Source organism: Pseudonaja textilis, chromosome 2 (genome assembly GCF_049901715.1).
Source record: "Pseudonaja textilis isolate UNSWEBS1 chromosome 2, rPseTex1.2, whole genome shotgun sequence".
NCBI classification, from domain to species: Eukaryota; Metazoa; Chordata; class Lepidosauria; order Squamata; family Elapidae; genus Pseudonaja; species Pseudonaja textilis.
The window spans coordinates 189,872,781-189,887,300 of NC_141991.1; the positions used below are offsets into that span (position 1 = coordinate 189,872,781).

General features: G+C 35.9%; 1 protein-coding gene across 1 annotated transcript in view; it reads right to left on the reverse strand.

Moving 5' to 3' along the window:
• The window catches only part of SLC1A1 (solute carrier family 1 member 1), a 46,011-nt gene that overhangs the window by 20,249 nt on the left and 11,242 nt on the right, over positions 1-14,520 (reverse strand). The window contains exon 2 of the mRNA XM_026703748.2: positions 14,344-14,484. Coding sequence (XP_026559533.1) covers positions 14,344-14,484 — 141 coding nt within the window. The remainder of the gene's footprint in view (positions 1-14,343; positions 14,485-14,520) is intronic.

A 14,520-nucleotide genomic window follows, 5' to 3' on the forward strand; every position in this document is an offset into this window, starting at 1 on the left:
CTCTATGCTGCATCACCTGTAAAGTCATGGAATCAATTATTAACCAATCCATCATCCTCCACTTAGAAACGAACAACCTACTCTCTAATAAACAATTTGGTTTCAGAAAAAAACTATCCTGCAATCTGCAACTCTTACACTGCAAAAACATATGGACTACACAACTTGATCAGGGCAAAGCAATAGACACAATCTACATAGACTTCTGTAAAGCCTTTGATTCAGTGGTACACAACAAACTACTCCTAAAACTAAAATCTTACGGTATCTCTGGACACCTGCATTACTGGATAGAAGCATTCCTTTCAAACAGACAACAAATGGTCAAAATTGGGAGCGTCCTATCAAATTCTGTACCTGTCAACAATGGTGTCCCCCAAGGCAGCGTTTTAGAACCAACTCTCTTCATACTCTACAGAAATGACCTCTGTGATCATATTAAGAGCAACTGCGTTCTCTTCGCTGATGATGTAAAGCTATTCAACACCACAGACAATACTACTACCCTCCAAAAAGACCTTGATTATGTATCAGAATGATCAATGCCAATACATAATTATGTAATTTGCGATAGCAGCTAGAGATGTTGCAAGATCTTGGTATGTCACTGCTGTAGAACAAAACTCTAACAGATTAAAGCAGTGGAAATTTCTTAATTGAAATTTCTAAAATGAAGTTAATCCCTCATAGTTATCAAGCTGCTTAGAAGTACAGCTGTTTTTGACCTATTGCTGCAGAAATATTTCTTTCCCAAACTGGACTGTACACACAAGCACCATTGCAAATGTATTATGGTACCATTTCTTTCAAGAATAGTTAAAATTTATGTTTTATTTTCATATTTTTCTTTTTAAATCTTTAGTTATACCAATGTTAATTTATAGCACTCTTCTTTTATGTTACAAACTATATTACACAAGAAGGTTGGAGATTATCCTGTCTTACTTCTATCCTCCAAACCAAGATCAACTGTATTATGTTTGAATCATATGGCGGCATTTGCCAGTTTAGTTCAATGTGGGGTTTCTGTTAGGCTTCTATCAACAACCTAGAACTGGAGGAAGGCAGACATAAGCTTTGAAAAGCACAATCAACTGCTAAGTAGGTTTATTATAAAAACCAAGGAAGCTGTCACACACGATTTCCAGAGACTGCTAAGTAGCAAATGCAAACCCTATTTATAATAAAAGTAAGGTGTAAATTTTTCTACATTTGGATTGTCCCCAAGGGAGAATGGACAGATTTTATCTGTCCCTTGTTTTGCTAACAAATTATCCTGATTTCAGGTTGTTTGTATCTGATATTGTGAGGGTGGCCCTCAAAGTTTCTTCTATACAACAGGAGCAAATTAAGTTGAATCTTCAAGGCTATATGCGCTACATTACCGGCCAATGCATTAGTATATTGATTTACATGGCCAGGCATTAATATTTCAGCATTTTAAAAGCCTCATTTAATTCACAAAACCTAAGGCTGAATTTATTAAGGCTGAGCACCAAAAATTAAGAATTAACCGAGCACACTTCAATTATGCATAATGTGAGGTAGTAAGATAATGTTACTTTGAATATTTTTCTTCATGAGAACTTTCTACCCACTCCTCAAATTAGTATTTTAATTTTTCATATTGAAATATGTGACTTTTAGGCAAGTTTGAAATTAAATTTACTTTGCTTTCAGAAATGAAGCACTGATCAAATCTGAAAGTCATGGCTGCATATGAATCAGCCCTCTCCTTTCCTTGCTCAAAAAGTCTAACAAGAGCAGAACATCTGAGAGAGAAATTGATAGAATTCATTTCTTTGTTTCTTCCCATTTCTTTCTTTGTTTCTTCCAATTTCTTTCTTCCAATTTAGCCCAAACAATAAATTGGCTATTAAACAGAATCTAAAAAGAAACTGGTCTGTTTTACTCCTTCTGCTACTACAATATTTGATGATCCAATCATAAAGCTTTTCTCTATAGAAATTGATTTCATATTGCATACAGGTGAAACTCAAAAAATTACAATATAGTGCAAAAGTTCATTTATTTCAGTAATGCAACTTAAAAGGTGAAACTAATATATGAGATAGACTCATTACATGCAAAGCAAAATAGTTCAAGCTATGATGTGTCATATTTGTGATGATGATGGCTTACAGCTCATGAAAATCCCAAATCCACAATCTCAGAAAATTAGAATATTACATGCAATCAATAAAACAAGGATTGTACATAGAACCATATCGGACCTCTGAAAAGTATAAGCATGCATATGTATTCAGTACTTGGTTTAGGCCCCTTTTGCAACAATTACTGCCACAGTGCCTGTGGCACTGCTGAGGTGTTATGGAAGACCAGGATGGTTCAATAGTGACTTTCAGCTCTTCTGCATTGTTCAGTCTCATGTCTCTCATCTTTCTCTTGGCAATGCCCCATAGATTCTTTATGGGGTTCAGGTCAGGCGAATTTGCTGGCTAATCAAGCATAGTAATCCCATGGTCATTGAACCAAGTTTTGGTGCTTTTGGCAGTGTGGGCAGGTGCCAAGTCCTGTAGGAAAATGAAGTCAGCATCCCCATAAAGCTCATCTGTGGAAGGAAGCATGAAGTGCTCCAAAATCTCCTGTTAGATGATTGTGTTGACCCTGGACTTAATGAAGCACAGTGGATCAACACCAGCAGATGACATGCCTCCCCAAATCAACACAGATTGTGGAAACTTCACAGTGGACTTCAAGCATCTTGCAGTGTGTGCCTCTCCATTCTTCCTCCAGACTCTGGGTCCTTGGTTTTCAAATGAGATGCAAAAGTTGCTCTCAACAGGAAAGAGGACTGTGGACCACTGCGTAACTGACCAGTTCTGTTTTTCTTTAGCCCAGGTAAGACGCTTCTGACGTTGTTTGTTGTTCAGGAGCGGCTTGACAAGAGGAATATGACATCTGAAGCCCATGTCCAGGATCTGTCTGTGTGTGGTGGCTCTTAATGCACTGACTCCAGCTTCAGTCCACTCCTTGTGAAAGTCCTCAACACTTTTGAATGGCCTTTTCCTGACAATCCTCTCCAGGCTGCGGTCATCCCTGCTGCTTGTGCACCTTTTTCTTCCACACTTTTCCCTTCCACATAACTTTCTATTAATGTGATACAGTACTTTGGGAATATCCAACTTCGTTTGCAATTACCTTTTAAGGCTTTCCCTCCTTATGGAGGGTGTCAATGATGGTTTTCTGCACAACTGTCAGGTCAGCAGTCTTTCCAATGATTGTGATTCCTACTGAACCTGACTGAGAGACCATTTAAAGGCTCAGGAACCCTTTGCAGGTGTTATGGCTTAATTAGCAGATTAGAGTGGGACACTTTGAGCCTAGAACATTGAACCTTTTCACAATATTCTAATTTTCTGAGATTGTGGATTTGGGGTTTTCATAAGCTGTAAGCCATACTCATCTCAATTATGACACATCACGGCTTGAACTATCTTGCTTTGCATGTAATGAGTCTATCTCATGTATTAAGTTTCACCTTTTAAGTTGCATTACTGAAATAAATGAACTTTTGCACGACATTCTAATTTTTCGAGTTTCACCTGTAGTTGGCCAGTCATCAGGTAAGATATAGTGGTTGTGACATTTACTTGAAATCAAGAATCTTTAAGTTACTTTTTTTTGTCCATGTGGCTATTACTTAACCAAACCATATATGTGATTCCCATATACGATCTCATTCATAGAACTTTGTCCTCCAATATCTGTAAGAGGGTTCATTCCTGTGCTTCTTCACAATATGTTAATTCTCAGTTAAAAAAAAAAAAGCCAGTGATATGGTGTGAATCAGCTGTGAACTAGAATTATCAACTTACTCCACATTAAGGTCTGACTCTGACCCATATACTTTAACAAATAAGAATGTGGATCTGCATCTTTTTTGGCAATCTTAATGTAACTTGTTAGTAGATGTGCAATTGCATCTAAGATATTACTACTTTTTAAAGAGAAACAGTACTCCAATATTTTAATATCTTTACTTTGTTTTTAGATACAAGCAATACATTTTGCTGAAAATATGTTTGAGAGTCTGGTTCCTCTTTAACAACTTTTTCTTTTCTTGAATGCACAAAAGGGAGCCATGATAAATCTTTAAAAATACTGTTGTGACGTATAAATTGTTAATAATATTTTATGGAGAATAGAGAACAAAAGTAGAAAGACAACAAACAAATTATGGAGGGAAGAGCTTTTGTTTTGCCCATGTTAAGAATAGGCCTCTATAATTCCTGAATCCTTTCTTTGTAGACCTTGAAGAGTTAGTGGCAATTTCTCACTATTCTGAATCAGGAAACATTTAAAACAGTAGCACAAGTCCTATAATAGATCTAACATCACTTTCTTCAAAGGGGGAAAAAGTTTTTCCACCCAATTTTCATCATTACTATGGCCCTCAGATTCCCCTACAAATTTAAGGCAGGTTAAATCGAGGGACTGCCTCTTCCCAATTACATCTGACCACCCATCAGGTCCAGCAGGAGAGCCATTGTGTGGATCTTATCTGCAACAGGATTCAATCTAATGGGCCCTAAAAGACGAGCCTTTTGTGCCATTATCTGGAACATGGTCCCTCCAAAAGTCAGGCTAGTCACAGCATTTTTGGCCTTCCAGATAGCATTCAAAATGTGATGTTTTTCAGGCCGTCTGGGGATCCCCTGGTAATAGGGAGCCTAATGTTGGCTACATTTTATATAATATTTTCTTACTTGCAAACTTTTATTTGTGTTTATTGTTTGAATTTTTTTTTAAAAAAAGGGGGAATTTTTTTAAACTGTGGGTTTTATTGCATGCCACCCAGAGTTACTTTGTGTAAAATGGGCAATTTACTGCAATGAGACAGTAAAAGAAAAAAAACTGGAAAAGATAACAAAATACAAAGCTCTGAAAATAAAAATAGAACAACTGTGGCAAAAGAAAATAAAGGTAGTACAGGCACCCTGGGTGCAATCTCAAAATAATTGGAAGAACACATGAATACCATCGGCATTGACAAATTCACTAAAAGTCAATTGCAAAAGACAACTTTACTTGGAACAGCTTACATTCTGCAACGATATCTGTAACACCATCAAACATGCACATCGGCCTATCCCAGGTCCTTGGAAAGGACTTTTGATAGCTGGACAAAAAGATTAAGTCCAGTCTAAACAACTGGTTAACTGTGACCAACCAAAATAATATTTATTACATTTACCCAGGCATGTTTCACATCAAAAGAAAAGCACAAAAGATACAAAATTCTACCCAATAAAATTAATTCAAAACCTATCAACCCGCAAAACAAATATTAAAAAAAACCAGTGCACAGCTTCCACACATATTTAAAGCAACATCCTTCTGTAATGTACAAAACAAAATTATAGCATGGAAACTACATAATAGTTTGAACAGTCATGTTCCTGACTATAGTTTGAAGACAGATAAAAGAATTAATTGTAAACTCCTGTCAGAAAATTATTCCTGTAATATAAGGATGAAAAAGAAAACATGGACCAGTAACACCACAGTTTCTCCAAATACTCATCAAATAAAAATGTGCAAAAGATGCTATAAAAGCAATACAGCTGATATGAACCAAAATCCCAATAACGTATTGCAAGGGGAGGAATTTGGAACAATATGGAAGCCATAGACATAAATATAATGGAGAGTGGAAAAGATACACAATCTTTGTTTTTATCCATACAGTATTTACCTTGTGGTGATTATGAGAGCACTTCTAAGATCAAAAGCTAATAAAACATTACATCATGGCTGAGCATGCACTGTCATTAAGACCCACAGACTTAAGTATTAGCATAACAATGATATTGAAAACCTTGACCATGAACCATAGCACACCAGAGATGAGTATTAGGTTAATTAGGATACAATGCTGATCTCTTAAGAGGACATTCTTAAGATTGTAATCTGCCATGTAAAGTTGGAAAAGAACAGTAAGACAAAACAGAACTGAGCCAATGAAGTACTTGCCCAATGAAGCCAAGGGACTGCAACCAAAATCAGTTGGGTATAGTGGTTAAGGTAACCAGACTAGAAACTGGAAGACTGTTTGAGTTTTAGTCCTCTCTTAAACATGAAAGCCAGCTGGGTGACCTTGGGCCAATCATTCTCTCTCAGCCCAATTCACCTCACAGGAATACCGTTGTGGGGAAAATAAGAGGAAGAATGAGCATTAGGTATATTCATTGCCTTGAGTTATTTACAAAATAATGAAGATGGAATAAAAAAGACTAAAAAAACATACTGCCATTGGATCCATAATGACCAAGTACTACCAGAATTCAGAATTTGAGAAAGTGTCATTTAAGTTGAATGGCCTGTCCAATATCCTGGCTGGTAGGGACAGAGGAGGCTATTTAAAGGCATGGAGAAGGCTTATAAAGTATAATTCCAGAAAAAAAAATCAAGAAACATCACATCGATGAAATACAAGCTCAAGAGCAGTGAAAATAAATTTTGCTCAATTCTGGAAAGAAAGATATAATTCCATCAATATCTGATTGGGAATTTAAATTTGGAGAATACACAAGCAATGATAATATAGTATAATTCAGAATAAAAGTTTACAAAATTTAAGCAACGATGATTCCCATGTATATAGTACATCATATGGCATGGAAATACAAAGATTTACAGGGGGGGGGAATGTTTAAATATTGTAAATTAGCAGAAGCACAATGGAAGGGGAGTGAATTACAAAGTGAATAACTTTCTCCTTTTTCCTTGTGTTGTAATTATTGTCAAAATTGCTTTGTTCATCTCCCCTTCCCCCCCTTTTTAAACATTTACAAATAATGCTAAGTATCAATACAATGGAAGCTTTAATACTAAGTAATTAGTTTAAGATAGAAATCTTTATTGTACAACAAATACTTTGATGCAATCTGCAGTGTCTTTTTATTACATTCAGTTCTGGATGAAAAACCTAAATAATCATGCTCATTAATAGTGACTTTAAATTCGAATTAATATTAATAGTACCTTTCTCTCTTTTTACCTTCACTCTAAACATTAGTGTGTTAATAAATTTTAATTAATGTTGAACAAATACCATTGTATTCAAATAATATAATGTATTATGAATGCTTTACAATGTAATAAAAAAGAAAACATCTGTGAAATAAAAAAGGGAAAAAGAACAGAAGGTGGAAGAAACCTAATAAAAATAATGCTTTGGCATGAGATCGAGTAGTAGCTTGAAAGAAAGCCAGTTTAGAGCAGGGGTCTCCAACCTTGGCAACTTTAAAACTTGTGGACTTCAATTCCTAGAATTCCTCAGCCAGCTTTTTCCAGATGCCTTTGTAACCATCTAACCAGGATTCTTTGATCTTCACAGCTGCAGACATTTATGGCAGAGAAGCCTGGCCCTCAAAATAAATTCATAACAAAGGACAACCCTACCCAGAATGCTATGGTGCTACCCATATTAGTAAATAAAGTCACAATAGTAGAATTTCCAAAAAAGAAAAGAGACAGAATGAGATAAATTTGGCAATACACAGAACAGTGAAGACAGTTTTAAAAGCTGAAAATGAGCCATGTGAGCATTTAACATAGTAACCATGTAATAGACCTATACCAATAAAGAGAGGGGGGAGAGGGATGGAAGGATGGAAGGGTGGGTGGATGGATGGATGGAAGGAAGGAAGGAAGGAAGGAAGGAAGGAAGGAAGGAAGGAAGGAAGGAAGGAAGGAAGGAAGGAAGGAAAAAAGATTATCCAGAGGACAAAAGTAAATCCAGGGAATGTGAAACAACTGAAGACAATGGTAAATCAAAGGATGAAAAAATTAGACCATACTTTTAAAGAACAGAACAAAACTCCTGTGCCATTGGTAAGGGATCAATACACATATTAAAATCCCCACAAAGGTGTGAAGGACAAATTAGTGAAAGAAATTCACACAGCCACTGAGGTAACTCTTCCAGAAATAATTGTGAAATGGGCCCCCGTTGATGATAAATAGAGGCCATCAGAAAAAGGGCCAGCTGCTGCCTCAAATTAGTATCAGTCTGGGTGAAAATAAAAGTTTCCAACAGCCAAGACTGAATGAAAAATCACAACCAGCCTTTTCTCTTTCCTACATGAGAAAGCTTGACAGTCATAGCTGCGTATTACTTGAACCTCATTAGATAGCAAGAGTGACTGACTCATTTTTGCGAATGAAGTTTCAGTAACTAGTGCCAGAGAGATATAAATATTTATTTATATATCTTATAAGCATGTAAGACTTGAAAACAGTCATATTAATTCATCAATTAATTCAACTTTATGGCTGCTCACTTGCCAGGCAACCTGACAGCAAGCTTTTTGAACATGTCCTCTGGCTGAGCTGAGCTGAGGTGGACCTACTAAGAAAACTGAGGACAAAAAAAGGGAAGTTGGGTCTAGTGGTTATAGGGTCAGGCTAGAAACCTAAGAGACCACAAGTTCCGGTCCCAGTTTAGGCACAGAGCCAGCCAGGTGACCTTGGGCTACTCACTCAATCTCAGCTCTTGGGAACAGGCAATGACAAACCATTTCTGAAAACAATCTTGTCAAGAAAATTGCAGGGACTTGTTCAGGTAGTTGCTAGAAGACAACACTGACTCAAAGTGTGTGTGTTTCAAATCTGTGAGAGGCACACATACCTCTCACCTATTTGAAACACACATCTCACCGGTTCTGAGCTGATAATCGAAGGGGTTAGGTGATGTACATTTTAGCTATAAATCTTCCTGGCTGAGAGAAAAAGCTCCTATCTCAAACACAGGCTGAGCTAAAAACTGGGGACACTAAGGAAGAGAGCTCAAGGAAGAGTATCCTCAGAAATCAGCTTATCGAGAGACAGACAGAAGCACCTCCCATGCCTGGATGCTCAGAACAGCTCTCAGGAGAATACACACACATATATACACACTCACATACGTCTGAGAGAGGGGAAGGAGGAAGGGAGATTTATATGCTGCTCCATCCCCAAAATACTGAGAAGCATACTTTTTCTTTTTATGGTATGATGACAATAGTAAAACAATCTAAGAAAAGTGCAAACTAACCATTAGAAAGAAAAACAACAACATAAAAACAAAGACTATGATTACTGAGGAATAATAAAAATAGAAACAAAACCCAGGGTGGAGTCTCTTACTCTTACACCAGATCTCTTTTCAATATTTTCTTAAAAAGCCAAATTTGTACAGTTCTCCTAAAACTCAGCTGAATAGGGGGCTCACCTGATCTTGTGATCAACTATTCCAAAGAGAGGGCTGCAACTGAAAATATTTGTTTCCTTGGATTCTTTATAAGGATCCTTACTTAGACAGAGTTTCTCAGCCCTGGCAACTTTTAAGATGTATGGACCAGCTCCCGGAATTCCTAGCCAGCATGTTGCTCGAGTTGAATTCTACAATCTTAAAGTTGCTAAGTTGAGAAACACTGACCTAAGAGAAGGGACTCAGAGGAAGCCTGCTCTAATCAATCTTATTGGACAGGCACTTAGATACTTAGAATAGCAGTCCTGTAGATATCCAGACCCTGAGCCCCATAGGTGAAAACGACATTAATCTGACCAAAACTTCAAAAGTGCATGGGTTTTAGATATATGCCAGAAAGTAGCTTGTTTATTTCAATTGGTGGAAGTGACCCACAGCAAAATGGTTTTGAACGTTTCACTACCTTACAATTTTACAAACTATCTTACAAAGACTCTTACAGACTCTGATTTGAACTCTGTATCAAATAGTAGTTTGGAAATTGTTAGTCCTAATATTAGCATTAAAATTATCTTATGCAAATAATAGATATAAAAAGAAAAGGATTTCATGAAGATGAAAAAATCAGTGTCTAAATGTGAGAAACTGAAGATCAAATATTAATGAATCTGAAGAATTCTTTTTGTGTCTTTTGAAACAATGACTAGTAAAATATAATGAATTCTTCTAACTAAGATTGTTTTCCCCCTTTTTGTAAAAAAATAAAGACGAATTTGATGTTTTCCACAGTAATTTTCCAAAATACTTACCTTTTAAAAACATCTAAAAACTAAATAATATGCATCATAATGGCTGCATTAGATGGCAGGATATACATTTATCCACAAATACCTGTATATAGCCATTCCCTTCCCACATCCTGTTATTAGTAGAAGTAGGAAACCTGCAATCTTGGAAAATAATAGAGGAAAGAAATGAAGATGTTTCTCATCATACACCAACATTGTCTGTAGACTTTTCATTTGCTGTTTAGGAGACTAGGAATTTTGAGCAGGACCACTGGGAAGACAGACCTTTTCCCAATGATCCTATTTAATAAGGCTTGTTTCACAGTTACATTAGCAGAAAAAAAACCCATAACAACCTGCTCTGGCAGAAAAACAGTTGGGATTCCTCAAGTGTTGAGTTGCCCCTTGCTACTTTAGACAATGGCCACCTTCACAGAACACTGAGTCTATTCTTAACCTCTGCAAAGCAGTTTGAAGCTGCTGCCATTGTAATTGTCTTCACCTCTGCCAACCCTGAATTGCTGAAAGCCAGGAAACAACATGTCCTCCCTTCATCTGATTGGCTTGGAAGTATATCAAATTTTTCAGTCAGTACTCGCCCATTGACTTCTGTGGCTTCCTGGAGTAACAAAATTTCCCTTATCATTCTCTCCACAGAAAAAGGGAAGTACTAAATTGTGACAGCCTGTCCCTACACCATTTTTACTACAGGCTTTGTGTGTTTTATCTGTATTATTGCATGATGGCAAAACTCCTCGGCTGCAAATATTTTGTATGTTCACTGAAAGCTATGATGAGGGCTGATGCGGATTTGCAAGCCCCCACTTTTTCCAACACCCAACTATAGAGGCTCAGGGCCTATGTAAATGGGAGAAAAGAGAGAAGGAAACAAGCCCAAAATTTTGTCTAGAACAATTAAATGGGTATTTAGAATCAGGATAATGTCATACTGGAAGATGAGCCTCCCAACACTCCCCTGCCCCAGTTCAGAAAATATGGAACATGATACTGGAGTAACAAACAAGTATGAGTAGTACTAATAGTTACAGTGTGGTTGGATCAAAGCCAAAAGGAAGCTCAGCTTTTGATGTTCCCAGAAGCAAAGGGAAAGTTATTGAACTTTATTGAACTGAATTAGTATGTAACCATAAATTAAAGCAAACTTCAAGTTTTCACAGTAGAAAGGTCAAGATTAAACACTGAAATAAGTTAGTAAGTAAATAAAAATACATATTCTAGTATTCAGCAAATTGGAATGGATTGAAATCAGGGGTAGGTTTCTACCGGTTCTGTCCACCTCTGTAGAACCAGTAGCTCTAAAGAGCAGCAGACACAGAACCGGTTTTATGTCTGCTGATGTTTTTGCCCGCCTGCCCACCTGGGCTCTTACTTGATCTTTAATTCCTGATTTTTCAACTTCAGCTGCCAAACAGGCACAGCTGCAGTTAAAAAAACAAGAAAAGAGGGCTGTTTCAAAGGCTGCTTCACAGTGTGCTAATGACATGCTAATGGCTCGTAAATCCCGGTAATTAACCCATCCGATTGAAATGGATCATTTCATAGCCCCAGCTCTTCTATTTCAGGCAAGAAAATAACAAAAGAAATGGAATAGCCATCATTATTAACAAATGGGTATCAAAATTAGTGATCTGAAACAATCCCAGAAATGATGCAATGATCTCAAAATCTAAGGTAAGCCAAACAAATGTTCCAATGCTCCAAGTTCCCAAGGAATCTAAAATTGAATGTACATCTGGATTACAGTGAGTGATCAACACATCACTCCATCCCAAATGTAATACTAAACATTGTATTAATGTTAATTAATTCATTTAATGTTAATGATGACATCAGATTAAATGACATCTGAATAATGGAAAAATCTTCCCAATCTACACAACAAAGAGAAGACAATAAATTTCCAAGAAAACTCAGTCTTTATAGCATATACTGTTCCTTATTCCAATAGCTTAAAAGACAAATCTATACATGGATATTGCTGAATGCACAATATCAACATTACACTGACCATATACTCTGCAAACACAGTAGAAAAAGCTCAATGCAGTCAGCAAAAATAGGAATTGCTGCTAATTGTAGCTTAGATCATTATAATTTCAGAAAAATGAATAAAATCATGAGACCAATAACTTGTATTATGATTATGTGGTAAAAGTAAATTATAGATTTAATAGATGAGATTTGATAAATAAGTGTCTGCAATATTGTAAGTTGAAACCACTACTCCTGTTGCCAAAAGATAAATATACTGTATTATCAAACATTCCTTCCAGTGTTGCCAATTAAAATGTGCCAAAGTGGGTCAACATAAATATATTTCTACAGACTTATATGTCTAGTTCCTATCCTGCCAATCTTGTATAAATAGACAGCTTTTTTTCATAGCTCACATTTATTTGAATGATTTAGTTTTATTTAATATTTACAAAAAGGTAACGCATTTTTCCAAGTAGTCATTGTTAATTAACTTCAGGCCTTAATATATGACTCTGTGATTGCCCAAATCTAGAATTACTAGAGTTCATGGCCTGAATCAATCTTCCTGTATACCTTTTACTGCTTCATTTTCTTTCTTTCTAATGACAGCTTTATACTATATATGGCTTCCCCCCACCAAGATACAGTTCTTGTGGGATTAGTACCAATTACTATCCATTTATCAGTTGTGGAGTTAGAGATGACCTTAGAATTCACCTAATCCATGCTCCTGCTAAATGAAGGACTTCATCTTTGACAGATGGTCATTCTGACACTGAAGACCTCCAGCAAAGTAATTATCACTTCATGTGGCAACCTGTTCGGTTGCTGACATCTCATATAGACAGACAGTTCCTTCTGCTAGAATCTACGTAGTTTTAACTAAATTAACCAGCTGAGTCCCAATGATAATTATACTTTTTAATTGTTGTTTGTTTTAAATGGTGCTTGTTGCTTGTTTTAAATGGTGAACTGCCTAGAGCCCTAATGGAATCTAACAGTTTCTGAATTGTATAACAATAACAACTCTCTTTCTATCTACTAGGATAATAGAGAATGAGTCCACTCCCTCATTTATGTGATTAACAATATATTGCAAGTCATATAATTTTGTAGTTACGGTGCTCCTAATTTGCTTTAAATCAGAAGGTTTATATATTGCCTTTTTTCTGTCTCTTACATCTGTGTTTTCATAAATTGAAATTTATTCTATATAATTTATTATCATCTTCATTAAATAACTACAAAGTTGTAGGAGATACTCAGAATCCAGCAGGTCTAATATTTCAAATCTAATAGTTCTGGTAAATGTGTTTCTTGTCTCATAGTGATGTGAAATTGTGCCATCAATTTTAAGGAATAGTAGATAAAAGAATCTTTAGGGCTACAAAAAACAAAAGCAGCCACTGGCTGTTGGCCCTGATGTTCTGGATTACTATCCCTCTTAGAGATAAAATTAGGGGAAGTTTAATGCAATTTAAAATTAAAATCCTGTCATTTTCAGGCTGCAAGAAGCCATGTTGCAATTTATCACACCGCACCCCCATTCCACTTCAGAAAGTGTTTTACTTGAAATAAATCCATTTAAAGTAAAAATGTACAATCTATTATTCATGTGAGACCAATAAAGACCCACCAAATTTGTATACCCCTGCTTCATCTTCTCTATTTACCAGTCAATTTTTTTCTTGCCTGGAAAGGAAGAAGTTAAACTGTGAATCTTAAACAATCTTAATTGTTTAAATCTATTTTAACTTTAGACTCCCTGGTTATTTTAGCAGAAATAGGATTATTCAGTGTGTGGGTGTTATTCTATCACTGAGTGTGTTCGTATTTTGAATATTTGGGGAAAAGAATTCAGATTTAATTCCACATTGACTATTTATTTTCAATTGTAAATAGTCGAACTCCATTTTACTGGAAATATTAATGAAGAGAGAAATAACGGTTCCTCAAGCATCCCATTTTCGTATAATGTGCTGTTTCTTTAGCAAACTAATGAGATATATTAGAAACTTGTTTTTAAAATATCAGAAAAACAATAGTGCTATGACTCAATTAGCAACATATTTTTAAAGGCAGAAATATATATATATTAGACTTGCTGGATACTTAGACTAAGATTTTGTTTGGATTACTTAGGAATCATTTACTTGCCATTGAAAGGGTTTGATTTTTCTAATATTCTGCAATAACAAAATTCATCCTCACAAAGTTTGTTCAGTGGTAAACCTTTATTAAAGTAAATACAGCACCAGGCTGAAACAAGTCTAAATATGTAACATTGTTTTTAATTAAATAGTTTTTAACCTCTGTTAAGAAAAAGACCATTTTTCTTACCTGTTATCATGCTTGATATAATTAATGGCAATATGATGAGTTTGAGCATTCGCATCAGAACTTCTCCAGGAAATGCAAAGTAAAATTTGTCCAGGTTGGAGAGCTTTCCATATTCCCGAACAGCAACTCCTAGTCCTATTCCTAAAATGTGAAATAAATTACAAAATAAGACATATT